Here is a 27,767-nt window from a genome sequence, read left to right on the forward strand (position 1 = left end):
ATTGTAACATACTGTTAAGAGACAGTAAGCAAATTACAAAATAATATATGGATGTGATCCCAGTTTTAAAGAAGAAAATATCAGGTATACATGTATATATGTGCACAGGAAGGCATTGGAATGGCTGATTCTTGGCAGTGGTAAAATTATGGGCATTTTTTTTCCTTTTGCTTACCTGTACTTTCTAATTATTAATATATTGAATATGAGTAATTTTTTATACTTCAAGCTAAAACATAGTTCCCTTCCTTCACCCTGTACTCCCCTTTAGCTCCTCCTATATTTCTTCTTCCTCCTTCTCTGTGATATCTTTTGAAGAAAGTGTCTACATTCACTGTTTCCACTTCTGCAACTGTGGCTCATTCCTGCCACACCACTGACATGACTCTTAGCTGGGACATCAGAACCATCAGAGAGTCCATTCTGGAGGGAAGGGTCACATCTCGATGACCCTCTGCCACAGTTGATAACTCACTTGAAACACCCCTGTCATTTCTTCTTGGACAGAGGTTTCTTTTTTTCTAACTTCTCAACCATTCTTGGCCTCCTTCATCAGCTGCTCCTTAAGGGTGCTGGAGTCTCCAGGAACCCTTTGTCAGCCCTTCATGTTCCTCACTTAACTGTCCTTCCATTTTTTCATTTGTTTAAACACAAGATCCTTACCCTCTGCATTATCCTCCTCACTCTTCACCCCCTCCATAACTCTGGAAGCTGCTCTTCATCCCTACTTCTTCCTTCCTAGTTCAGATACTAGCTGCTGTGGCCTAGACTGTTGTGGCATGTCCCAGGTAGTCCTACTTTCTTGCATCCCCCATCCCCTGTTCCATAGATTGCTCTTCCTGAAATGCAGATTCCATTTCTGTTCTACTCTGTTCAGAATCCTCTTGCCCTTAGATCACAATTTGAATTCCTTGGTCTGACACACGAAGATCATCTCACCTGGCCCTTGCCTGTCTTTCCTGCAGAACTCCCTACCACACTGAGCTTCCTGGGGCTCCATGACATATTTTAGATGTTTCTGTCTTTGCATGTGTGGTGCTTTCTCCATTGTAAAGTTACCCCCTACCCAAGATCCTTTGCTTTTCAGCCTGGCAAACTCTATTCTTCTTTTGAGAGTTTGTGCAAATGCTTCTGTCTCTGTGGTAGTGACCCTGGGGCCTTCGGAGTTGAGAGCTTTATACTTTGTACTCATTACCTGTAAGTGATAGGTTTATTTCCTCCCTAGAATGAAAGCCCTTTAAAGTAAGGACTGTGTTGTAATCATGGTTGGAAAAGTTTTAAAATAATTAAAATATATGAAAAATGCCCAGCCTCTGATAGGTGCTGAGTGGATGGATCAGTGGTGAGATTATGGACTGATGAAGGGATGGATGGAGAAATGAATAGATGGATGGATGGGTGTCAATATTTCTTAAGTGCAAACAGGATAGAAATTTTATATAGTACCCATTTTACAATCAACGACTTAGAGTTGCAAATTTTTACTCAATATGCTATTGAGATGATCATTGAACTATGAGCTTCAATCCAAGATATGAAAGCAAAAGGAAAATCATGGTGCCCTCCATGGATTCTAATAGAGATGATGGTATCCTTGAAGGATAAAAAAAAATGGAGAGTAAAAGGTTTCCTTGATTACTGAATCACCCAGTATTTTGAAGGGCAAACATAACAACAGTCCTTGTGTTCTGTTCTCTCATAGGTCACTGGGAATAAAATGACATCTCTAAACTTAGCCACCATATTTGGACCCAACCTGCTGCACAAGCAGAAGTCATCAGACAAAGAATTCTCAGTCCAGAGTTCAGCCCGGGCTGAGGAGAGCACAGCCATCATTGCTGTGGTGCAAAAGATGATTGAAAATTATGAAGCCCTGTTCATGGTAGGTGGCCCTTCTGTGGCAAGACATCGTAGCAAACTGCCTATTGGTTGCCTCTGGAGGCAGGATGAAATTCTAATAGACCACCCTCTGGGGTGCAGTGCTGCTTACTGAATTCATTGGAAGTCAGGCAGTTTCAGCAGGAGTAGAAATTTGCACAACTATGATGTCATTTTGAGTTTGTGATTCCATGTTTAAACAAACATACCAAATTATAATTTTCATTTTGTCGTCCTCCAAACCATGGTCACATTTTGGAGTCATTTAATTATAAAGCAGTGTCCTTGCTCAAGATGTTAATAAAACCCTTCTTTATGGAATTCTGTGTCCCTCATGAATTCATGTATTCATAAGCATCCTCAGTGGTTTCACCTCCTCCAAGGTCAATCTTGACATTTTACCTCCTACATGAAGCTTCACCTGTCTTTCCTTTGTCATTCCCCTGCCACTTCTCTGTCTCCTGAACTCCATTACTGTCCTTACTGATGTTTATCTTACCCAACATTGTGTATAGTTGTTTATGACCATTTCCCCTAGTAGAGTATAAATGCATTTAAAACAAGGACTGCACCCTTGTTATCTCCTCTCCATATCCTCTGTACACTTTTGGAAAGCCCTCCATCTGGCAGGCACTCAATAAATATTTTTTTGATTTGTATTGAATTACCAGTTCCTGTTTTCCTTCATCAAACTGCATTGCTTGCTACAACTTCCCTTGAAACATTAAAACAAATGCCAACTCTCTTCTATTTCTGTTCACCACTAATATTGCATGTCAAAATTTACAGGAACCTTCTTCATGTTTTTTCTCCCATTTCTCTTGTCAATTTGCAAACACTATAAAGTCTGCCTTTTCCACTAGAGCCTTTTGTGGCTCCTTCAACCAAGAATTCTAGTTACTTCTTTTAAATTTCTTTAGTAATTTGTCTACAATTATCAAGTGCTTTGCATTAGATTTATGTCCATGCTTGTCTTATACCAATTATTTTTTGTAAATTTGAGACCCAGTGGTTTAGAATATTTGCCCTCTGTGTCTTACCTACATGATTGTAATGAAGTAATTCAATACTCATTAAACATCAACTCTAGCTTTAGAAATGGGAAAAACAAAAAGATGATGTAATTCTCAGGGTGGTGACCAGAATCATTTGATATGTGAAAGTATTGTGAAAACTGTAGCAGTTTATGCAAGTGTTAATTAATAATTATATTAGTTGGGTAACACGTGCTGCCTCAAATCTCAGTACTTTAACACAGAAATAAATATCACTCTGACATAAAGTTTAATCAGGTGTTAGGTGGACAACCTTCCAGGTGGTGATTTAGGAATCCCAGCTCCTTGTATTTCGAGGCTCTGACATTTTTTAGGGTTTTACAGGCAACCCCAGAAAGGTCATCCATCTTGTCCACTCAAATTTCATTGGCCAGAACTTATGCACAAGCCACACTTAACTTCAAGGGAGGCTTGGAAATGCATCCTGGTTGGATGCCCAGGAGGAAGAGCAAATGAATAGTTCACTAAGGTAGAAGGACATCTCCTGTTTGTGTCTTTGAAGCATTGCCCCTGGGTTGCATATGCTAAGCTCTCAAAAAATGTTGAATTAATAATTGACTCTATATAAAATTTACACTTCAGCCTAAATCCTCATAACTAACTACATATTTGGATGAATCAAATATCGGAACTTTTCAACATTTTCATCAAGTTTAAGTCACATATCATCTTGCCAAGTAGTCTTGGCATTACTTCATGTTCTCTGGATTTTTTTTTTAACAAAATACTTCTCATCAAACTTAATTCTATTATCTAAGCAAAATTCTCCTTTATATGAAACCACATATCATCGAGCATTTCTTTTCAACTCAGATACCAACAAAACTTTTCCTGGCTTCTTTGAAAACACAGCTGCTGCCATTTTAATTGTGTCATACCTTTTCTTTCCATTTCCTGCCACCTGAATTACTAACAACAGTATAAAAACATCAGCATTCTACCTTTTCCAGCTTTTCCCAAATCTGATCTTTGTTTGCCATTCTCTGTAGGGATTGATGTCGACATTCTCTCATATTTTTGGTCTCCAGTTACAATCTTTACTTCTCATAGGGCCTTTCCTGGCCACCTTGTCTAAAATGCACCTCCACCCGCCATTGCACACATACACACACACACACATCATCACTCCCTATTTCCTTTCCCTGCTTTTTCCCCTTAGCACTCACCACTGTTAACACTGGGTTTTACAAATTTCTCGTTTTATGTTCCCTGCTCCCTAGGAATGTAAACTACATGACAGGATGATTTTTGGGGCCCATTTCTACCTGTAGTACTTTCTTTACTGCATTACCCGTGTGCCTGGGACATGGTAGGAACACAATAAATATTGGTTGAATTAATGAATGACTCAATGGTTGTTCTGTGACATATGATTTCCATATTACCGAGCCTTACTCCTTTTACGTATGAAAAGATTTGGGCATGGAGAAATTAAGGATACCTTTCTTGGAGTAAGTTAACCATTAATATAATCATTCTTGATCTCTATAGAAGGATTTTATAGTAATTATATATTCAGAAAAATAACAGTGCAGTGGGAGGAAGAGGGACACAAATATCTCAAGCCTTGGTCTATGAAAAGAAACTGACTCTGGAACCAGAAAATTTACTATCGTCCTGTCCCTGTTATATATTGGCTACATGACCTCATCTTCTTCTGTTTCTATTTCTTTAGTTATCAAATACTAGATTTGAATGAATAATAGCTAAGATCCCTTCTGGTTCTAAAATCTGCATGGTTCTATGCCCTAGCACTGACTTCCCTTCCTTCCTTTTTTAAAACACAGAAGAAAATTAATCTCATCACATTTTGGATTCTCTTGGCATATTTGGCAGTTCAGAAACTAGTTGGCTACACCAAGGCTGGTGGTTGGTCAGCAAAGCTGATCTGCATGGGTGGACAAAAATGTAATCGTGTATATAGCTATTTTGTTTTGTTTTGTTTGGCTTTTTAAAGAAGTTTTCAGAATTATTATAATTCCAAACAAAGAAGGATGAAGCTAGTCAGGGCTTGATGGTTAAAAGTAGTTAGTTATTGTGCAGTTTCACAGTCCTTGGGTTTAGGAGCTCGGAAAGGGAGGTGTCACTTCTATTAGCATTAGAAAGGAAGACTTGTTAGGAAAGGTAGCTGTGAGCTTGTCCTGAAAGGCAGAACAGACCTGGAGGCAGTGATTCCATAAAGTAACTGGTGGAAGGGCTATAGAAGCTCACAGAGGCCTGGCAGGGACCCAAAATTTGTTCTGAGTGTTCTAACGTCCTTCATTTCCTGATGCTGAGACTGCCTCTTTCAAGTGGCCACTCTCTGAGTTAATGGAAAAGGGCAGAAAAGAACTTGGCTTCGTCCTGTAATACAGAAGAGGCACCTAGATGCAGAGGTTGACACACAATTTAAGAGTCTGGCTAGGACAGTCTTTTGCATTGGTTGTTTGCTTTTCAGGTACTGGTTTGGAAATCCTTGAGCTGGAAATAGATCATAATAGCAGGTATCATGACCACAGGTATCAAAATACGAAGGCAGTAGATTATAATGGTGGTTCTCAAATTTGTGTGTGCAGCAGAGTTGCAAGGAAACTTAGACATTCAGATTCCTAGGATGCACTCCAGAGAGTCAGATTGAGCAGCACTGGGATGGGGCCCAGAAATCTGCACTTTCTAGTGAAGATCTCCACAGAGTTCTGGTAGTTTCCTAACCACACCTTTGGAAACCATATCTTGGGAACACTGGTATGGTAGAAAGACCATGTGCATTGGAATATGAGCCACCAAAATTCAAATCCCTGCTCAGCCACTTATTTGGTATGTAATCTTGGGCCCCCCCAGTTAATTTCCCTAGCCAAAAGATGAAACAACATGACCTAATTTACAGGATTGTTATAAGAATTAGAAATGACATTTTAAGGCACCTAGAAAAGAATTAACATACACTAGGCATTAAAAAAAGATTTCTGCTATTATTATTACATTAAGGTGATAAGGTACCTGCTCTATCAAAGCATATTTGGGTGTTTTCTTGGAAATCAAGCCCACTCTGCCCACTGTGTATAACGCTGTGACCTGATCCCACACATACATACTCCTAGGCCCTTACTCTGCTCTTCTTTTTATTCCATAGCATTTATTACCTTTTAACCCACTATATAATTTACTTATTTTTATGCTTATTGAAACCTAATAAAATACAAACCTGATAAAGGCAGAGTTTTTTTATTATTATTATACTTTAAGTTCTAGGGTACATGTGCATAATGTGCAGGTTTGTTACATATGTATATTTGTGCCATGTTGGTGTGCTGCACCCATCAACTCGTCAGCACCCATCAACTCGTCATTTACATCAGGTTGAGATTTTTGTTTGTTCTGTTCACTGACATTCACAACAGCTAGAAAGTACATAGCAGAAGATGGGTGCTCAGTAATTATTTGTTGAATAAATACTGCAATTCTGTATTACTAGAAAAAAAATGTATTTTTGATGTTTGGATTTTGTCCAGTGTCCATACTGCTTATATTCCCATATCTTTAAGTCATGACCCTCCACTTCTGATATCAACACCTATTGAAAAACTGGCTAACATAAAATGATACTGTGTGGGAGCACTGGAAATCAAGGATAAGAATCATGAATATCTAGACAAAGTCATTGGTATTATCCTAACCAGAAAGTTCTCACTGACTAAATCATTGATACATGAATTGTTCTGAGAGTTGTTGCTTCTGTAACTAATATTGGGAATTCCAGAGAAAACTCATCATTGCTCTTGGGATTAGTAAGAACTTCAGAGCAAATGGAGAAAACTGTCAGCTTCTTCTAAGGGCTGATATTAAACAATTCTTACTAGGGCTCCTTCTTAGGAGAGGGGCAAGAAAGAGAAGACACCACCCTTGTAAGCTGATGAAAAGTCTGGAGTGCAGTGGAGACGTGGGAAAGCCAGTGTGTTCCCACCCCACTGAGTTGTCAGCCTGAACTGGGGACCAGCTTAGTGCACGTGGGAAATTTCAAATGAGCACTACTGGGAGCAAGGGTCAGAGGCTGTGATGAGGATTCCAAGTCAGAAGCCAAACTTTGCTTTGTGTTCTCTTCATTCCCCGATGCAAATTGCATTTTCTTAAAGCCTCTTTGCACGCCAAGTCAAAGAGTCAAGCATTCATCTAGGTCATCAAGCAAGAAACCACCCCTCCCAGTATAGCCACATAATTATATATGATTTCCATTTCCTTTTCTATATATCACAAATACCACTGTCTATGTACCAGGGATGGGCTACTCATTACATACATCATTGGCTTGTTTAAATCTCACTACCATTTCAAGAGGAGTAAGCCAAGTTCATTTGCCCAAGTGACGCAGTGACTAAATTAATTATTTCTACAGCATGATGCCTCCTCACACAAAAGAAGAGGCACTTTGATGTGGTATCTCAGATATGGAGTCCATTTGTGGAGAAAGAATAAGAAAATAAATTTCAGCCAATCTGAAAATGAGGAATGAAGACGTTTAACAGCAGTAATACTGCTGGACTAACAGCACCCCTGATGTTCAGGCCAGCAGATGGCTTCAAGAGCCAGCAAGTATTCCTGTTATAGCCTGCTCACTTTGGCCCTGTCTGCAAAGACAGAACATGTGTACTGTTGGTGTCCCACAAAGGTGGAAGGAAGCAGAAGTAAATTATTCCTGAACCTTTTCCACTTCCTTTAACCTGTTGCCATGGAGTAAAGACTGCTGATTTCTTTCATCTTTGCTTGAATTATCCTCCAGCATCATCCCAGGAGCCCTGGACTCTTCCACTGTATTTGTTCACTAAGGTACCTAAATTGCCAAAACATGCTGCCTGGCATGTATCAAGCACTTGAGAAATATTTGCCAAATGTAATGCATCTTGACCCTCCTGTGCACCCAGATCCCCTTAAATTATTAAACCACCTGTCACAACAGAGCCACACCAAAGGTTCTAAGCTGGGCCTGTCCTTGTTTGAGCTTTTGCTCCCATAAACAGCCAAAGTGATTTCTTTTAGTGTGTTTGTTAACTACAAAATGCCATCATGATTTCCAGTGATATTTACTTTTGCTAGGTTTTAAATACTAAAGCATCTTTCTTGGTCAAGTGTAAAGTGGTGGATTGGTGTGGAACACCCAGTGACAAGCGCAGTAAGGCTGGGTCCTGGGAATAGCTCTTCGAAAAGCCCTTAATGGTTTATTGTGGTGACTTAGTAAATGGAGAAAACTCATACCATTTTTCTCTCTCAGTGGTTTATAGAATAAACTACCTCATAGCAATCATACCCTAGGCAATAATTCAAGGTTTCATTTTTAATTTTATCGGGTAGATTTTAATTGTGACAGTTTTATTCTTCATATGTGCAGTGTTTACATTTTTTTCTCTGAAGCTGGAGAGGCCAAAGTTCTTTTGATTTTTTTGGAATAGCATTATGCTTTGAAGGAACTCATTAAAATCTAAGGAGCTGAGTCTCCAGATAAACACGACCATAAATGGTACCCTTAGAAAATATCTAGAATTGTTACATGGTTGACTAAAGCCCAGTAGAGATTTTGATGTGAAACAATGAATTGTAAATGAAGAATCACTTTGAGCTGGGTTTTGTTTTGTCTTTTTAATATGCAAAATTGCTTGATTTTTTAAAAAATGTAATATGTCTTTCACTACCCTTCTCCTTAGTTCCCATTTTGCTATATACAAAAATTCCAGAAGCAGAAAATGAAAACATTGTTTAATTATTGAGCTATCTTTTCAAAAAGTTTGGGAGTTTTTGTATTGATAAGAAAAATAGCTTAAGAACTTAGAAAAATTCTGATGATAATCAGTTGGGAAAGAAAATTTATTTTCCCACTCTAGAAATGAATAGCAAGAAGACTGTGCTGCAGCATGGTATTGGTACCACTGATAAGTAGAGAGAAACATCTAGACAAGGGTAACATAACACATGCAGACCATAATCCTGGGTGATTTTAGATTATTATTTTTTTTAGCCGTTTCAGCAACATTCACTGCACATCCATTGGGTAGAAATCACCACCCTAGCTTGTATTCTGAAAGAGCATAAAATTGAGCAAGTGACAGTGTGTAAGTGAATAAGTGGGTGAAGGTCATAGAAGTGCAGGTAAGAGCTTCCAGAGAGGAAAGCGTAGGAAGGCAAAGTTAGAGGAGGAAAATGAGACATCATTTAGGAAACATTTGACTGGCAAGGAGAACAATAGTCAACTGCAAAGGGCTTTCGACATCAGCATCTATTATGTGACACAGTAAATATAGGGGGGCACAGTTTCAGCAGCTCGGTAGCACTTTGCTGTCTCTGCTCTGCCATCTTCAGCTACAAAATGGCTACAGTTGATAACAGCATCTCTTCCAGCCATCATTGCATTAATTAATGAAGAGATGATGTTTCTTACCATGCACCCATTTTCAATAGGGAAGATAACCTTTTCCAGAAGCTCCTATATGTCCCCTTCAGGTACCAGCATGTGCATACATGATCTTGCCCTAGCTTTGAGGGAGGCTAGCTGACAGAAAACTACAAATTTCTGAGCTTGTTTCAGTTCTGGGTAAACAAATCAGATAATCTCTGCCTTCAGGAAACTTACCTTCTAATAATGTGAATGGTGGGAAGATTCAAGGTCTGGCAAAAGGAACTGGCAGGGGGAGGCTACACAGAGTCTGGCTTCAAGGCCATTGCAGTTGAAGGGCCAAGAAGCCATAGGCTGTAACTCTAGAAATTCAGAGGGGGATTGGAAGCAGAGACATAGCAAGAGAAAATCCTATAACTGAGTTACCCAAAAGAAGTGTTAAGTAAAAGAGAAGAGAGTGCTTCTTCTCTGAAAGCAAATGGATGACTGTTGATAAAAACTAATAATAATTGCAGAACAAATATTGTCCATCTCCATGTTATCTGCTTTTATTTTTTCAAGTGTTTAACTTATTTCATCTATTTCTAATAAAACATTTTATTACTATATCTCTTTGCAATTGGTAATCTATTTTCAATTTTTTTTTTTGGCGCTTTTGATTCCCATAACACCCCTATTAAGGAAAATGAATATGCATATGTTTTCAGATGTGGGAACAGAATCCTAAAGAAGGTGATTGATGTGTCTAAGTAATAATTATAAACAGCAGAGCCAAAACTGGATTTCAGGGGCTATTGCCTCAGTCAGATTTTTTTACAGCATCCTAATTCCTAAAAAGTTATGCTTAAGTCAGTGTTCTACCTAGATATTTCTTTCTTACTTATTTCAAGCTTCTGTTTCCTATTAGTTTATTCACTTGACTTTTGTTTCTCCAGTAAGTACCTAAATTAATAGAGAAACAAATGTTCATCCAATTTAACTGAGCCAGTAGTTTGACATTTTTATTAAATGTTAGGAAATGAAATGTGCAGTTATAGTCAAAGATTAGCGGAATTATAGGAAAACAGTACTGGGTGCTGTTGTATGAACATTAAAAAATCAGTTTCAGGCATCATTTCAAATTTCTTACCTCATTTTCCCACTGACCCCAATTTTCTGAATCATTCCTTTATTTTTTAAAATGTGATTTAATCACATAAATTTTGAAGCTGCCTTAAATCATTATGTAACAAAATGGATTATACATAAATTAACTAATGAATTATATACACTGTAGTTTTGCATAATACATAGGAAAATACTATTTGTCTTCCTGTAATACATGGATCTAAATTTTTAAACTATATCTTTTTTATGTATTTGTAAATAGTGTCTCCAAACCAAAATGGTACCATGGGCCTTTTAAAAGGAAACTATAGATAGATTTATAACTGTGACCCTTCCTATTTGCATTTGTTACCAAGTAAGAGTCACGTATGCTACATAAAATGGGCCTCAATAATTATGATTGGTCCCCTAGTTGAATGAGGAAAACCTCTGAATTGCAGACTAGCTTAACAAAAATTTATGGAAAGTTATTTTTTAAGTAATGATACTTCTGAAACCTATTCTAATAATGCATCCAAGTTGATAATTTATCTTAGACATACTACATACTCTCAAAGAATTAATATTGTCATGGTTGCACCACTCTGAAGGGCCTGCACTCTAATTGTTTATTCTGTAATGAAATCCAAATGGGAATGGATTAGTGCCTGGAGCAAAATTTTTTATTACATGTCTAAGCCTAACAAATTTTAAATTAAACTAACTGGATGAAAATGCAAGTACTTTTCCTGTTTATGGAAGTGTCTTCTAAAAAAGAGATTGGGACATATATTTTTGTCCTATATTATTTTTTGCTTTGCTGTTCATTAAAAAAAAATGAGTTCTCTTTCTTCTCATTTTCACCCTGTAGGTGTTATGTTTTAAAAAACTGTTATAATAGCACATGGCTGTTGGATGATGATCTTTGAAAAAAAAATACAGTAAAAATGATGTCTTCCTGTTTAATTTATACAGTAAGAGAATAATCTCACCCTTGACCTAAATATCCTGTCATTTCCCTTCTTCCCATTTTCATTCCCAGGCCACTGCAGCTGGTCACAAGGTTTTAAATACCATCTATATGTGTCTCTTAAATGTCTATGTTCAACCTAGACTTCTCCTATGAACTCTGAATCCTTATTGCCAACTATCTACAAGATATCTCCTTCATTTGGATGTCTTGCAGACCTCTAAACATTATCAAATCAAAACCACACTCCAAAACTTGACCCCCAACTTTTTCCTCCTGCAGCTTCTCCAAACCAGTCAACAGCAACTCCATCTTTCTAGTTGCCTAGGCCCCAATCATTGAGGTCATCTTTTCTTCTCCCTCTCCTTCTCTCTCTCTCTCCATCCAATAAATTAATGCTATCATCTCTATCCTCACTATGTCCACGGTGGAAATATTTCTCATCACCTCACCGTCCTGGTTCAGGACCCATCATCTTATCTGGATAGATCAGCAGCCCCTCTCTGCTCTCCTTGCTTTATCTCTGGCTCCATGCATTCTACTCTCAACTCAGCAGCCAGAGTGATGCTGCTTCATGTTAGTCATCTGTTCAAAATCTCCAGTGGATCCCCACCCACTGCAAGTAAGAGCAGAAGTCCTTATCATGACCCATAAGACTTCATGACATCTGGTCCTGGCCCCATGACTCCTTCCTACCACCTGCCTCCTTTCCTACTCTCTTCCAGCCTCACAGGCCTCCTCATCACTCTTGACTCAAGACCATTATCATTGGCTTTCTTTTCCTTCCTTCTACCTAGAATGATTTTCTCCAACTCCTTCATCAATTTCAGTTTTCTGCTAAAATGTCAGCTTCTCTGGGACTGACAATCCTATTTAAAACTGCATCTTCCCAAGCATTTCTCATTGCCCTTCTTTGCCTTGTGTTTCTCTGTGTTTTCCTTGTATATTTGTTTAATGCCCGTCTTTCCACATTTGTTATCATCTTCATGAAGACAAGAATTCTTGTCTGTTTGGTTTGTAACTGAATTCCCAGCATCCAGTACCTGGCACTCAGGAAGCATTCACTCAACATTTATGCAATGAATGGAAGGAAGGGAGGGAAAAGAAGACCTGACGGAGAAGCACAGTGGTGCTGAAGTAGAGCTTGTGTGGAACAACTGCTAGGGGAGAAGATGGGAAAGACAGATTGAGGAGAGCAAGCAAGTGGATGGCTTCAGCCATGGGAATAAAAAGAGTTTCCAGTAAGTGAGTGTCTTGACCACGGCATTCTGACAACCACGTAGAGAAGAAATGTGATGCACATGTTAAGGAAATAGCACACAAATTTGCAAGCTGTTGTATCAAAGGTTCATCAAGTATGTATTTTTCTTTGCAATGAAAAACTCAAACTAGCTGAAGTAATTTGAAGGCTCACATAGCTGAACAATCCACAAGCAAATATGGCTTCAGACATAGCTTGTCCCAGGACTCAGATGATATCAGGACATCCCTTTTATCTCTATTTCTTGGTATTGTTTGCTCAATTGTCAGCACAATCAGCAGGCCTCATATGGATACAGGTCCTGCATCCTCTCTTAGAAGTCTCAGGGGAAACCTCCAGGCTTTTCATTGCCTCTAATGGAGTCACATGCCCATTGCTCAGGCAACTATGATGATCTGGGAATGGAAGGCTCAATAGACTTAGACTAGGTTACACACTTCACCCTCAAGCTAAGGGTTGGGTAGCAGTTGGTTTTCCAGAGGGAACGTGGTGTATAACTGTTAAAAGAGGAGGGAAATGGAGACTTTTAATGATGAACAGATGACCACTACAAAGGGCTAATGAGGGCTTGAACTTGGGTCACTGCAGTTGAAATGAAAAAGGGAGAAAAGAAGTAACAGAGATGACGCCTAGTAGGCCTCCTGGCTCTGAATGGAGAGAGGATGCAGAGAAACTTTAGTACAATTCTGAGATCTTGAGCTTGTGTGATGAGAAGTTGGCAATGTCATTAATGAAGGTTCATGATGAAGTAGGAGGAACAGACTTGTAAGAGACAGAACGCCTTTCCTTGCTTTCTCATCCCTGTTTTTATTAATAAAATTGTTTCCAGATTCTCAGAGCCCAAGAACCATAGAGTTCTTCAAGAGGCAAGAAGCAAATTCTTCCGCCAACCACTTATTTTCAGAAGACTTGTCCCTGCAGTTTTAAAAAGTCTTCTCTCTCAGCTCACGTGTGGAGAGAATCAGACTGAAATTTTATTTTCTCTCAATAGTTTGAGTTTCCTTTGGTTGAGCTGTCATGTCAACTTCTATGGAATAAGAAACCACAAGTCAGAGCTGGGTTCAGTCATCTCTTACAGACCATTTCCACACAGATGACTTAGGGTTGTGAGGCCATCTTCTAATGTACTGTGGATGGATTAGGCTTAGAAAAACATATGATGCTCATCTATAGAACTCTACTGGATACCTAACAAATTACAAAGTGAGAAACTTTTCATCATTGATGGACCTGGTGCAAGAAAGGAGTAAAGGCAGGCACCGAATAACAAAGTGACATATGCAAATGTAGTAACCAGCGATTTTTTGAGTATTTACCATTGACCAAGTACTGTTTTAAATTCTCAACATATAATAAGTCATTTAATCACTGTAGCAATACTTTGTGGCGAGTACTATTGTTATCCCCATTTTACACGTGAGGAAACTGAGATCTAGGAAGATCCTTGTTGATGTACCTTGTCAAGGTTCCCACAGCTAGTGACTGGTATGGCTAAGATTCAAACCTAAGCAGTCTGGCTCAAGGGCCTGCCTTCTTAATAAACTGATCATATATTCCAGAACTGCCCAATACAGTCATCATTTCTGCCTGCTGTCTTGGCATAATTATAAATGTGAACTCTAGAAAGTGTCCCCATTTGGGCAATAAATTATTGACACTATTTCTCTGAACCATGATATTTTCCTTATTCAAAACCAAGAAAATCTAGCCTGAGCAATAAAGGCATCCAAGTGTTTCAGTTGTATCTCCAGGCATATGAGGGGTGACATTTTGGATTGAATATGACTATTTGGTAATCATCCAGTTGGTCCTAAGAATTAAAGCAGCTGCATGGGTTGGCATAGCTTTGGTTTTAACCAGCATATCACTCTGCTCTCTTGCAACTTTTAAGGCTCTGTTTTATGCTACAGTAAAGTTGTCAATGACCATATTTTGCCTATTTCGGGAATGGTTTTATTTATGCCTCAACATTTGGCTCCTTCAGGTTCCCCCAGATCTCCAGAACGAAGTGCTGATCAGCCTATTAGAGACCGATCCTGATGTCGTAGACTATTTACTCAGAAGAAAGGCTTCCCAGTCATCGTGAGTATTCCAGTGTTGCATCTTCTAAAGCCTCATTGGAGATTTCTATTTCCATTTCTGAGAAATTGGAAACGTTCACACAACTACATGCAGGGTGACCTGAAGTGGAATTTTGGCAAGTTTTTGACAATTCTGATCAGTCCATCTAACCAGAAAATGCTTCAGTCCCATCAATCCACTTACCAAATTAGAAACCACATTGCAAGATTTTTCTGTTTCATTTTCAGCTTTCTCTAGCCTCTCAGGGTCTTTTTGACTTCATTTACAGGGAAAAAGCACTAAATTACTGGCAAGGGACTATAATGCATGTCAATGATTCTACTTCTAGAATGCTGATAAGCATGCGTAGGGGCCCTTAAGGCTGCGCCTGGATGCATCTTGCTTGTGCAGCTTTACCAGTGGGATTAACCCATTATCAAACCACAAGACAGACCTTAGCTGAGGCCTAGGTGCCCATTTGAAATTAGAGGTGTGCACCCTCTTAGCTCTCCCATTTTTTATAGCTAGTATTATTTTGATAAAGATGCACATGGGTTTCTACATACACTTATGTTTGCAATTAGTAAAATGCAAGCCATGCTGCAGGCTATGGCTTGCTGCCATTTTTGCTCCCAAAGGAGGAGTGCAGAGTTTTTGCATTAGTCAGATTTTATGGTTACTTCCAATCTTTGCTGCAGAAGCAGAGGGTGTGGGGACGCTGAGCATTTGGCATACCAGTTAAGGGCATAATATAGCATCATTAACCAGGAGTAGTATTACTACCATGACACCAAACCATAAATTTGTGACAGGAAAAGTTGTTGCTATGCTCTTATAAAATTATCACTTTCGTTATACTTTTAATCTACTAAATTTCAGCAATTCTAAGACATGTTTCTCCCATGCCCTATCATCTCTGAAATTGAGACTAATCTTATAACCAACGACAAGCTCCTAACGTAATCCTGTACCTGTAATCCCAGCACTTTGGGAGGCCGTGGCGGGCAGATCGCCTGGGGTCAGGAGTTCGAGACCAACCTGGCCAACATGGCTAAACCCCGTCTCTACTAAAACTACAAAAATTAGCCAGGCATGGTGACAGGCGCCTGTAATCCCAGCTACTCGTGAGGCTGAGATGGGAGAATCGCTTGAACTCGGGAGGCGGAAGTTGCAGTGAGCCGAGATTGCACCACTGCACTCCAGCCTGGCCGACAGAGTGAGACTCCACCTCAAAATAAATAAATAAATAAATAAATAAACAAACAAATAAATAAATAAAATAATGGCATGTCTTAATTGGTGGTGTCTTATAAACAGTAACACATGTTAATGTATTCCTGTATATTGGTGTTGAACTTGATAAATTGATTTTCACTTATGATTATTTCAGATACTTAAAAAGTTATATTATTTAGAGAAATTTGGTGAAAAGGAATTCCATGTTGTTCAACCTCCTTGTTTCCCAGGTCATTACAATGATAGCACAACTAAATTCAGCTTCACTCCATTTCTAGCTTAGCAGGGAAGACCTTTTAATTGGATTATCCTTTCAGATGTACTTTAAAAAATCTATGTCTGGGCCATTCATTATCAGGCCAAATTCTGATTCAAATAGGACCAAATTCTGTTGAAAGTAAGGCCTGAATTCAAGCCCCAAAAGCCATGAGTGAATAAAATTATATTCAAATTGTGTAGATGAGCTAGTATTTTATGATCTTGCTTTTCAGATCAGAGAATTAGGCTTACACCTAAATTTCTTGTAGATTTCTAACCCTCATCAAGGTATAAGTCTTAATTTATATTAACAAATGGCTTTTCTTTTCAGCAGATCACGCACCACCATAATTTTAATAATTATTTATTTATTTCCCTCCCTTGTACAGAAAACAGACATGGTGGCATTTCTATTTATAAGCCCCTCATTAAACTGCACTTATAACCTATGGTTAGTAGTGTATGGGAAAGCTATAAACTACACACTTTTGAAGAAAACCACTGATTTTTGCCTGGCCAAATTTCTGCTTTTGTGTGGCATTATTAGACAGATAAATACTATACTTTAAAGAACAGTTGATAGAAGTTATTTTTACATGGTTTTCAAATACGCTCTTTGAATATAAATGCCATGGTAAAAAAGCGAACCTTTCTTTCTCTTCTATTAGGAAAAGGAAGAAGCACACATATTAAGCCCATTCCAAGCTGTACAATTGTCCAGCCCCTTCTGTTCCCTATCCGTAAGAGTAAGAAGTAGAATTGTAAGGTGTAGGTAAGCAGACCCTAGACCAAGATTTTAGGTGAGTGTCAGGGCTTCCAAGAAAAGAAGAGTGAGCCCATAGGAGCTCTGTGTATGTCAGAGACTAGCATTACCAATGAACAGAAAACACTGGGGGAAGACTTATTTAGGAGAAGAAAATGTTTGGTTTTTGTTTGTGTTCCTCTAGGTACAGGACAAGGAACAGCCCAGAAGGCAAAGAATGATGTCATGAAGTAAAAATGCATACGTGAATGTTTACTTTTAGTGATCTTTTGAGGATTGAGAGTGCTACCTCTCCAGCTGTAGTTGCTTTTTTTTTTTTTTTTTTTTTTTTGAGATCGAGTCTTGCTCTGTCACCCAGGCTGGAGTACAGTGGCACAATCTCAGCTCACTGCAATCCCCACTTCCTGGGTTCAAACAATTCTCCTGCCTCAGCCTCCCAAGTAGCTGGCATTACAGGTGCATGCCACCACACCTGGCTATTTTTTGTATTTTTAGTAGAGACAGGGTTTCACTATGTTGGCCAGACTGGTCCCGAACTCCTGACCTTGTGATCCACCCACCTCAGCCTCCCAAAGTAGGTGATCTTTTTGTGCTTTAAACTCACTCACTCATGCTTCCCAAACTTTATTATGCGTAGGTATCACCAGATCTTGTTAAAATGCTCTTTCTGAATCAGTGGGACTTGGGGAGGTAGTCTATGAACCCGAATTTCTAACAAGCTCCCAAGTGATGCTGATACTACTGGTCCATGATCCACACTTTGAGTTTTAAAAGCTTAAAATATCAAAGTGTATTCTTTTTATATATATATATATATAATTTATTTATTATTATTATACTTTAAGTTGTAGGGTACATGTGCATAACGTGCAGGTTTGTTACATATGTATACTTGTGCCATGTTGGTGTGTTGCACCCATCAACTCGTCATTTACATTAGGTATAACTCCCAATGCAATCCCTCCCCCCTCCCCCCTCCCCATGATAGGCCCTGGTGTGTGATGTTCCCCTTCCCGAGTCCAAGTGATCTCATTGTTCAGTTCCCACCTATGAGTGAGAACATGCGGTGTTTGGTTTTCTGTTCTTGTGATAGTTTGCTAAGAATGATGGTTTCCAGCTGCATCCATGTCCCTACAAAGGACACAAACTCATCCTTTTTTATGGCTGCATAGTATTCCATGGTGTATATGTGCCACATTTTCTTAATTCAATCTGTCACTGATGGACATTTGGGAGAAAATTTTTGCAATCTACTCATCTGACAAAGGGCTAATATCCAGAACCTACAAAGAACTCAAACAAATTTACAAGAAAAAAACAACCCCATCAAAAAGTGGGCAAAGGATATGAACAGACAGTTCTCAAAAGAAGACATTCATACAGCCAACAGACACATGAAAAAATGCTCATCATCAAAGTGTATTCTTGCCTTCAGGAGCTTTCAGACTTGTTGGAGGAGGCCTCCAAGGGTAGAATGCAAAACAATAGGTGCTGGCCCACTGGCTCTCAGACTCACCAGCCCCCTAGAATCACCTGGGAGCTTGAAGAACAACTATGCCTGGGCCACCCCTCAGAGATTCTGGTTCATTTTTATGCGCTGCAATCTGGACATTGGGATTTTTTAAAGTCTCTTGCATGATTCTAATGAGCAACCAGGGTTAAGAACCTCTAGCTTAGATCCACCACATTGGATATCACAAATTTAGTATCACGTGGGAGTTTGAGCTGCGTGGTTTTTGATATTAAAAAGGCATCCTTGTGTTGACAAAGGAAGGGAACCAATGCTCCAGACCATGAATCCACTTGGAGTTTGGAGAAGGGAAAGAGGTGTGATTTGAAGTCTCAGAGATGGCTTTTGGGAAGAGGAAGGATTTGCAGTGAACTTTGAAGACTGTGGAGGATATAAACAGGCCTGGATATTTGGGAAGCTCGCACCAGGACCTGGACATAACAGTAAATATGTTGGCTAGCTGGGGGCACAATAAAGAGGCTGGCCAGCACTGAAGGTAGAAGCCCTTAAATGGCAGGCTGAGGGGTGGTGCTTAAGTCAAGAAGCAGTGACAATAGATTACTGTAAAGCTAAATTATAGTAAATTACAGTACTCTAAACTGCCAGATGGTGCTGACTGCATTGGCAAGTCAGTTATCCATCAGTAACACATATTTGTGTAGTCAGTTATCTGTTCAATAACACATGCTTGTGTAGTTTAATAGACTGGTTACCATTTCAGATCCAGAGCCAGATTGCCTAAGTTTGAATTCCATTTCTATTGCTATTAGATATGCGGTCTATTAGTTAAGAGTTAATATCTGTTAATATATAGATAGATCTCTCTTTCTCTAGTTTCCTCATCTGTAAACTAGAGATAAAAAGTAGCACCAACTTAAATACAGAATTATGCTCTTAGAATATAGTCTGGCTTATAATAAACATCATCAATTTGTTCATTTACAACTACTTACCAAAGGCTTGGCCATCACTAGATTCTACTTTGGTTTTCAGGAGATAGCAACCTTCCAGGCAATATGACACAAGAGAGAACCCATTCACTTTAAGTTATAGCATTGTGTCTAAAAGCAAACACTATGTTTGCTTCTAACCCTTTGATTTTTTTTTTTTTTTTTTCCCTGAAGCTTCTGTTCTCTGCCACCAGTTCACGTACCTAAATAAAGCTTTACATTCCTGTGAGGCCAAGTAGAAACTGCACAAGATTTTATTTGGAGGAGAAAAGAAACAAGTTTTCAAAAGAGTGTAAAACCAAGAACAAGAAAATATTATAATTTCTGTTTTGAAAGAGCAAACGTTTAGTGATATTTGGGAACTTAATGTTTTGTTTTGATTTGGGTTTTTCACTTCTTTATGCAACATCAGTATTGGAGGAGTTAAAGGATAATTCCTTGTTTTTTGTCATGCTTGTCTGATTAAATGTTTGACTTCAACCAAAATGGGATGCCAGAGGGAGAATAGAAGAGATTTTTATGACTGAGAATGCAAGACCAGGAGTTTGTGACCAGCCTGGTCATCATAGCAAGACCCCAGCTCTACTAAAGAAAAATTTAAAAATTATCTGGGCATGGTGGCTCATTCCTGTACTCCCAGCTACTCAGGAGGATGAGGCGGGAGGATCACCTGAGCCCAGGGTTTTGTGGCTGCAGTGAGCCAAGATTATGCCACTGTTCTCCAACCTGGGCAACAGAGTAAGACCTTGTCTCTAGAAAAAAAGAAGAGGAAGAAGATAGAAAGACTTTGATTTAAAAATATATATACTTGTCAGGTATATTTATATATACTCTTTTATATATATATTTATATATATATATAAGAGCACATTATATATGCTCTTTTCTTCAAAGGTACTTAAAATAGTTCCCCTCCCCTTTGATTTAAGGATGTGAGGAAATAGGGAATGAGAATGGGAGGTTAATCAAACAGGACAGCATATGTTGAACGTGAGTATTTGCAACAGAACAAAGGAATCACAGTAGGACTGGGACTTAGTGACAGGCAAGTGAGACACTTGCCTAGACACAGAATTTAAGGGAATGCTGGAAAACTCAGTCACTAAAATTGATTATATTGCAATGTAATATTTTTTAAAAATCCAAGCTAATGCCAAAAATGTTTGATGAAGAAAATATCAAAATTTTAAAAAGACTAGCCATGCTTAGTCATAGAACCTGAAACAAAAGGTAAAATATGTGCTGCTGCATTAAATGGAAGCAACTCATAAGTCATATTTATTTTTTGAGACAGGGTCTCGCTCTGTCACCCAGGCTGGAGTGCAGTGGCACGACCATGGTTCATTGAAGCCTCAACCGCCTGGGTGCAAGCGATCTTCCTGCCTCAGCTCCCAAAGCAAGATTTTCAAAATCTGCCTTGTTTATCTTGGTTCCAACTGAGAGAATTGCTATGTTTGACAGTTTCTCTTGATCAAGTGACAATCTTAAATAAGTTTTAACTAAATTAACCTGAAATAAAATAAGGAAATTCTGTTTGGGCATAAATAAAACATTTAAATTTAACATAAATGTTATAGGTTCGAATGTATCTTCTTTTCAATTTTTTCAACTGCTTTCATGTTCTGGGGAAAAAAATTATACATAAAACCATGTATATAGAGGTACACAGTTTTCTTTTGCCTGAGGCATCTCAGGCCCCTTAGTTCCACATAAGGGATGCTTTGTAGAACTAAGCATGATTAATGTGAAAATCCCCCATAAATCCGGAGCTCAGAAGAACTCAGCAGAGCTCAGATCATCGGTGACACAGTAACTAGTTTCAATAACAAGTCTTGTAATTTTTAAATATAGGCTTGAGGAAACATATAAAGATTTGCTCTTATTCTCTCAAACCTCAGGGGCTACACAGAAATAGAATATTAATTAAATAAGGCCAAATAAAGTATCTTCCCTTCTATACTCTGGAAACAAGATCAAAATAGAACAAATTTAACTGCGTTTGGAGAGAAGGCAGATATGGATGAACTAAACTCAGGTATATGTGTTTAAATTTCATTGTGGTTAATTCTGTTAGTGGCCTTCACAAAGTTTTTACTGAAAAAAATTAAATTAAAAATTTTTTTTAAATAGCAGAACTGGTGACTAGTGTATCAAGAGCATGGTTGAAGATCTGTACTAGTCTGAAAAAAAAAATTTCAGTACTGAAAAATAATTGTATTGTTTAGGTAGATATTCATCCTATTGAGTGACAAATCTGCTTTCTTCATTCTGGGGGAGCATTAGGCTTTCTTCTAATTTAAAGGTATCACATTTAACTTACCAAATAAATATCACATAGATCATTTCTTTTAATCTTTCAAAGCTCATCATTAAAAATATCTTCTTTCACAAATCCATGGAGTGTTATGTGACAGATTATAATTTTTGTTTTTCTTTTACTAGGATTTTTCAAATCAGAAAGGGTTTCAGGAAATTTTCAGACAAGAAATCTGACTTTACCAGTACAGTGTAACAGCAAAGAGTCCTATTGAGTGGTGGTAGCTGTTGGCCTCAATATCCTGGAAATTATGAAGCATTAACTGCCCCTGCCCCCCTCCCCCAACATACACACTCCATTCAAGAAAGCCTTTCCAGCCAGATAGTTTTAGAAAAAGCTTATGTGGAATAGAGAATTCCATGATGAAAAATTCCAAAATGTGTGCATATATGCCTTCTATGGAAAGGCATTCAAGATGGAGGGAGAATTTATCATATCACCCCTTCCTTCCTCACACCTTTACTGTGATTCACGGCTTCTTTATAAATTTGCAGAATGTTAATTTGAAGATGTTTTTATCAGGCCCTCTGTAAATAATGAAGATAACACTGTCTTATCTTCACCTGTCATAAGTGCTCCATATGCCAGAGATATTAGGAGGGAATTAATAAGGACTACAAATGGGGGGACAAATTTCACCAAAGCCTTATGCCCAGGGTGTTAACTTCATCATCCAGTGGGGAGTTTAGAGCCATGTCAGTTCTTCTTTGAAGTGGAGTGCCTTTATCCCTAGCAATCTATGTAAGGGAGGCTTTGTAGAACTGATGGTGATTAATGTGCACATTCTTCATGATTCCAAAGCTGCTCCAGCAATGGATTCCTTTCCCAGTTCCATTGATACAATCCAAGATGGATGATACAATGCTTTCAGTTCCAACAGACTGGAACTTATCAGTCAAATAATTAAGCCAAGGATGAAGCCAACACACATTTGAAATCTCCACAGTTCTTGCTGGGGCAGCTCAGCAAGGTGCTGGGCAGGCCCCATCCGGTGATTGAACCGGAGTTTTCCATTTGTCCCCAGAACAAGTTCTGTGCTTCCGGCTGCAGTGCAGGCCTGCCCACAGTACCCTGCCAGCATGTTTACGCCCTGACCTGGAGGGACCAGCTAAGGGTGAGAATGTGACTCGCTCTCCATGCCCATCCTTGCTTGTCTGGTTAGCTGAGATTGGCCATGCATGCTGTAGATGGTCCTGGGGTTTGGGGGTCTAACGGGGAAACCCTCCGTGCATGGAGGCAAACCCATGTAGACTGGTGACCTGTCCACCCAACCTCAATCCATGATGCTCTGAGACTGGAAAGAGAAGCCACCAGGCACTTTTAGATGCCAACTCATGTCAACTGGCAACCCATCCACCCAACATTCTGAACCTCAATCCATCAAATGTCACATCATTATGAGTCAGCTCTGGGGGCTTCTTGAGTGGGCATTGCCTTCCTACAAACCAGCTCCAATTGGCAGCACTCTAATTTCTGAACACTGGTGGAGAAATGAGTCCAGGAGGAGGAGTTTTAGTGATTTTCCACAGGACACTCAGTGTCAAATCTAGAAAACCATAACATCTTTTGGGTATGTCCGAAAAATGAGATAAGCAACCACAATGTCTTCTCTCAGATTTGACTCCAGGATAATCCAACACTAAGAAGATAGTTTTGAGTTCAGCATCCCAAATAAAGGCATTAAAATACTCATGTATCTATTTACATGAAATATTTACTCTGATCAGTGACTCTTATCAGGCACCCTGGTCCTGGCAGACAACCACTTCTCTGACAGTTGTAGCCTGGAAGGGGGTTTTTCTTTCTTTTCTCACTTTTATCTCTAGGTTTCAGGGCCAGAGAAATTTCCTTTCCTATATACTTTTACTATCCACATTTCCACTACACTACACCTGGATTTATTCACACCCTGTCTTCTTACAGAATTTCTGGATTACAAGAATTTGTTTTTTGATTTGTGATTTTTATATGGAAAATCTTATAGAACTTTATAGATTTTACCTGATTTATACATTTGACAAGCTGCTTTTACAATAGCTTCCATAAACTTAGAAATGTTTCAGAAACTGGGATAGAATAGAAAGATTTAGAAGTAGAAAATGGAAAATGGACAGACACAGGAAGTATAGGTGTGTAATGAAGGTGTCCACAATGACTGGATGCCCAGCCCGCATTACAGGACAGATGTGCTCTGAAAGGCCCTCACACTTCTGCTTCCAAGTCTCTGGAAATTTCTCCAGACTCCAGCCTCCACTCAGCAATCCTACTCTCTCCCTCTGTTCTGTGTCTTTACTTCCAATTGTATTGCCTAAGTGGGTGTATGTATATATGCATGTGTATATCGTTGCATGTATGTGTATATGTAATATGTCTCTGTGTATACATGTACATGTCTGTCATATTTATGTGCGTGTATATACATGTTTGTGTATGAATATGTATATGTGTGCATAGGTCTATGCATATATGTATGTGTGTGTTTATGTCTGAATATGTGTATGTATATGCGTGTGTCTTATGTATATATGTGTGCTGGGTATGTATGTATATATGTGTATGTGTACATGTGTTGATCCTGGATTTGCTTCTGACAGATACAAAACAATAGAATGACACTACTTTATTTTTTAATCTATGAACTGCCTATGTTATGAGAGTCCTGAGGAGTGAATAAAACAGTTTTTTTCTTTTTAATTGGTGGGCTTTCATGTGAGAAGATAATTCTTGGTCATAGGTTCTTAGGCAAATTTGGCTGCCACTTCCTGACCTCTGCTAAGACAATAAAATGATAGGGAAATATTTTAAACATTTTAAAAGGCCATTAACTCTAAGTAAGAAAGAGCATTTTACTATTGATTTGTAATAATGTTGAACACTATTTACCAAATAAATTCTAGAAGGATCCCAACCCTAACTGCCTCTGCTGCTAGAGAGCATGGCATTCAGCATTCAGTCAGCTCCTTGTTTCTTTCAATCCCAGACTCAGGTCAGGAAAAAGAAGAGTTGTTAACAGTAGCTTAGTACAGTGCCTGCCACATAATTAACTCTGTATAAATATTAACTTTTACTCTCCTCACAGGCCAAGGGGATAGTTCACATAAGTATATTTCCCAAACTGCTTGCCATGTGTATTCACGCTGTATCTCCTCCCATGGCTGGGATACACTGGGGGGTGGGGAAACTTTGAAAAGAAGACATCATCTCTCATTGGATGCCCCCTCTGTCTATGTCCCTGGCTGTGACCCCAGCCATCCCAAGGAGGTTCAGAGCCTGTGTCTACTGTGAGACACCTCATCTACCTCTACCTCCAGGGATTCGCTTCAGTTACCCCCCCCCCCCCCCCCCCCCCCCCGCTGTTTCCTCCCTGATGGAGGGCCCAGCTGTGGTCACTTTGCCGGCTTGACTTAGGAGACTGAACCAGAAGAGCAGAGAACACTACACTGGTCCTTTCTACTCCCCCTTTCACTTCAACATGTTCTGATCCACAATGGGACTACACTACATTCAGTTGTCTGGATCCTGCTTAAGGCAGACAGACAAGGTTCAGGAATCGACTAGGATGGGGACACTCTTCCTCCTTCCCCTAACTGTGGCCTCAGTAACCCCAAGGTCAAGACCACCACATTCACTCCCAGGGCAGCCAATGCTGCAGTTTTGGCTACCATCCTTGGTTTCCCTCCTGATTTGGCTCTTAGCAGACCTTTAGCCCACTGTCACATCTACAGATTGAGAGAGGAAAATAAGGTTTGGTTATTAGAGGTTCCCTAACATCCCTGTGCATCAGAATCACCTGGAGGGCTTCTTTAAACAATTTGCTGGCCCCACCCTGAGTTTCCCTTTTAATAGTCAGAGCTGGCTTTCAGGGCTGTGATTCCACACTGAGAAGCAGCCCACGTTTGGTTTACTAAAAGCAGCCATCTTGAAATGCTTAATGCTTTTTAAACATGGGGGCCTCACATGTTCATTTTGCACTGGGCTCCACAAATGATGTAGCCAGTCCTCTCAGTAGGCCTAGAATGGAGCTGTAGAATTGGCATTGCCAAAAAGTTCCCAGGTGAGACAGATGCTGTTTCCCAGGGATTCACGCTTCACAACCACTCAATGAGATCTTGCAGACATAAAGAATAGAGGAAAGGGACAAGGGGCAATGGCTCTCTGCCTCCTCCTCTCTCACCTCTACTTCATCAGATCCAATCAGAGATATTAAAACAAAGGAACAAATGCTGTGGCAACTTTAATTTTGCTATTGTTATTATCGTCTGTTTTATTTTGTGTTGTTTTCACCAAACTAAACACTCTCATGGGGCATACTGCCTTTTCACCAGCCCCCCACCCCCAACAACTAATGTAGGTATAATTTCCCCTACCTATACATCAGTCCAAAAATTTTTTGAAGCAGCTTGAAAAATATATAAAGTGAAACAATGTCATAGTAAGTAATTAATTAGAGATGCTGTAAGTAATTTGAAATGTTGGGGAAAGGAACACGATACAAAGAGTGATAAGATGAAGTTGGGATGCAAAACTCACAAAGGCATCCCTAAGCTTAAAAACACCAACTCAATTGGAGCCTTAATTCTCTGAGCCTCTTAGCAGTCATTGGAGACAGAAATACATTATTTATTACATGATTCATGGCTCCATAGGGTAAAAATAACCTACTCATCAGTAGAAACCCAAATGTCCCTAGTACCAAGACTTAAGGGACATTTCTTCCATTGAGTATCTTTATGCACGTAACTCCTGGCTAAATCTTCAACTTATAACACTTGGTTGAATGTATTCTGTTCTATATGGGTTGTAACACGGATAAGCAAGACATGAGAGAATTATTGGGCTCTCTATGAGCTAAAATACGACCTTTCCAAAACTTTCCTCCCAATATGAGTGGGGCAAAACAAAACAAAACAAAACATTGGTCGCACTGATTTTGTTTTGGTTTAGCTAATGAATTGACTCTTTAAGTCATCTCGTACAGTAAGGCTTTATGTACTCACTGTTATTGATAGAAAAATATGACTTATATTCTTACTGAGTAGACATAAGACATTTTTATTAATGACTGGAAAAATGGCAGCTAAACAGGGAAAACAAATAAAAGTATCCCAGTAATAAGATTTCTAGCCCCAATCTAACACAGAACACTGATTCTGAGTTGACAGCCATGTTAGCTTCCAGTTCAACACATGCAATTTTTCTCATTTTCATAATAAACTTTAACCAGTGATAGCCCATGACAACAGATGTCTCTATTTGTTTTCTTTTGTGTTTTCTCAGCTAGAGTAAGGAAGATTTTTTTCCCCTTTAAATAGATAGGGTGGTTAAATAGCCGCCTTCTCACCACTTTCCAGCAGAAATAGTAAGTTCCTTTTATTTTTCCTTCAAACTCATTGGTGGCCTGAAGGTCTGGAAAATCATCCTCATAGCAGTCCTCTGGCTTCTTCCCATAAGATTATGTGATATGAGTTCAAAGAGGAGGCAAGGAAGGGGCTTCTTTATTCCATGTCGGTAGGAAATGTCCTCAGCAAAAGGGTTCAAGCCCGTGGTTGCCTCAGTTACGGCTGTGGCAGTATCACAGAAGCTCGGATGTTTTTCCCCTCGATATTAACCCCTGCTGAAAACCTCAGACGAAGCTAGATCCCTGTGAATGCACTTCCTCCAGTTTGCATGCAAAAAACCATTTGGTTAGGAAAGTGTTGTTCAGGCATGTGTTTACCTTCTTTAAGAAATAAAAAGGATTTGTTTTGAAAAATTAAGCCAAAAGAGAGCAAAGACTAGTAAAGAGAAGTGAAGTAAGGGGGAAAAGATGTAGGTTCTGAAACTTTTAATCAACCTGTGATTGTTTCCCTTCAAGATGTTGTCAGGGCCAGGTTTGAGGAGGGTAGAAAATAAAGATGTTTCCAGGTAAGACTTCCCGTGCTCTTTTCATGTTGCTCAAATTCTCATTTTTCTGTTCCACATACATTTTCACTGTTATTTCTGTTTCTGTGACAACTCATGAACACAGGACTATGATAGTGGTATACTAATTAGTACATCATATCAGTTTGTAAAAGCACTA

General features: G+C 39.1%; 1 protein-coding gene across 7 annotated transcripts in view; it reads left to right on the top strand.

Annotated features, from left to right (window-relative positions):
• The window catches only part of ARHGAP6 (Rho GTPase activating protein 6), a 538,479-nt gene that overhangs the window by 503,583 nt on the left and 7,129 nt on the right, over positions 1-27,767 (top strand). For all 7 annotated transcript variants that reach the window (XM_073013872.1, XM_073013876.1, XM_073013873.1 and 4 more), the window contains 2 exons: positions 1,703-1,882; positions 14,596-14,693. In XM_073013872.1, the coding sequence (XP_072869973.1) occupies positions 1,703-1,882; positions 14,596-14,693 (278 nt within the window). The remainder of the gene's footprint in view (positions 1-1,702; positions 1,883-14,595; positions 14,694-27,767) is intronic.

The sequence above is a fragment of the Chlorocebus sabaeus genome, chromosome X (genome assembly GCF_047675955.1).
Source record: "Chlorocebus sabaeus isolate Y175 chromosome X, mChlSab1.0.hap1, whole genome shotgun sequence".
NCBI lineage: Eukaryota > Metazoa > Chordata > Mammalia > Primates > Cercopithecidae > Chlorocebus > Chlorocebus sabaeus.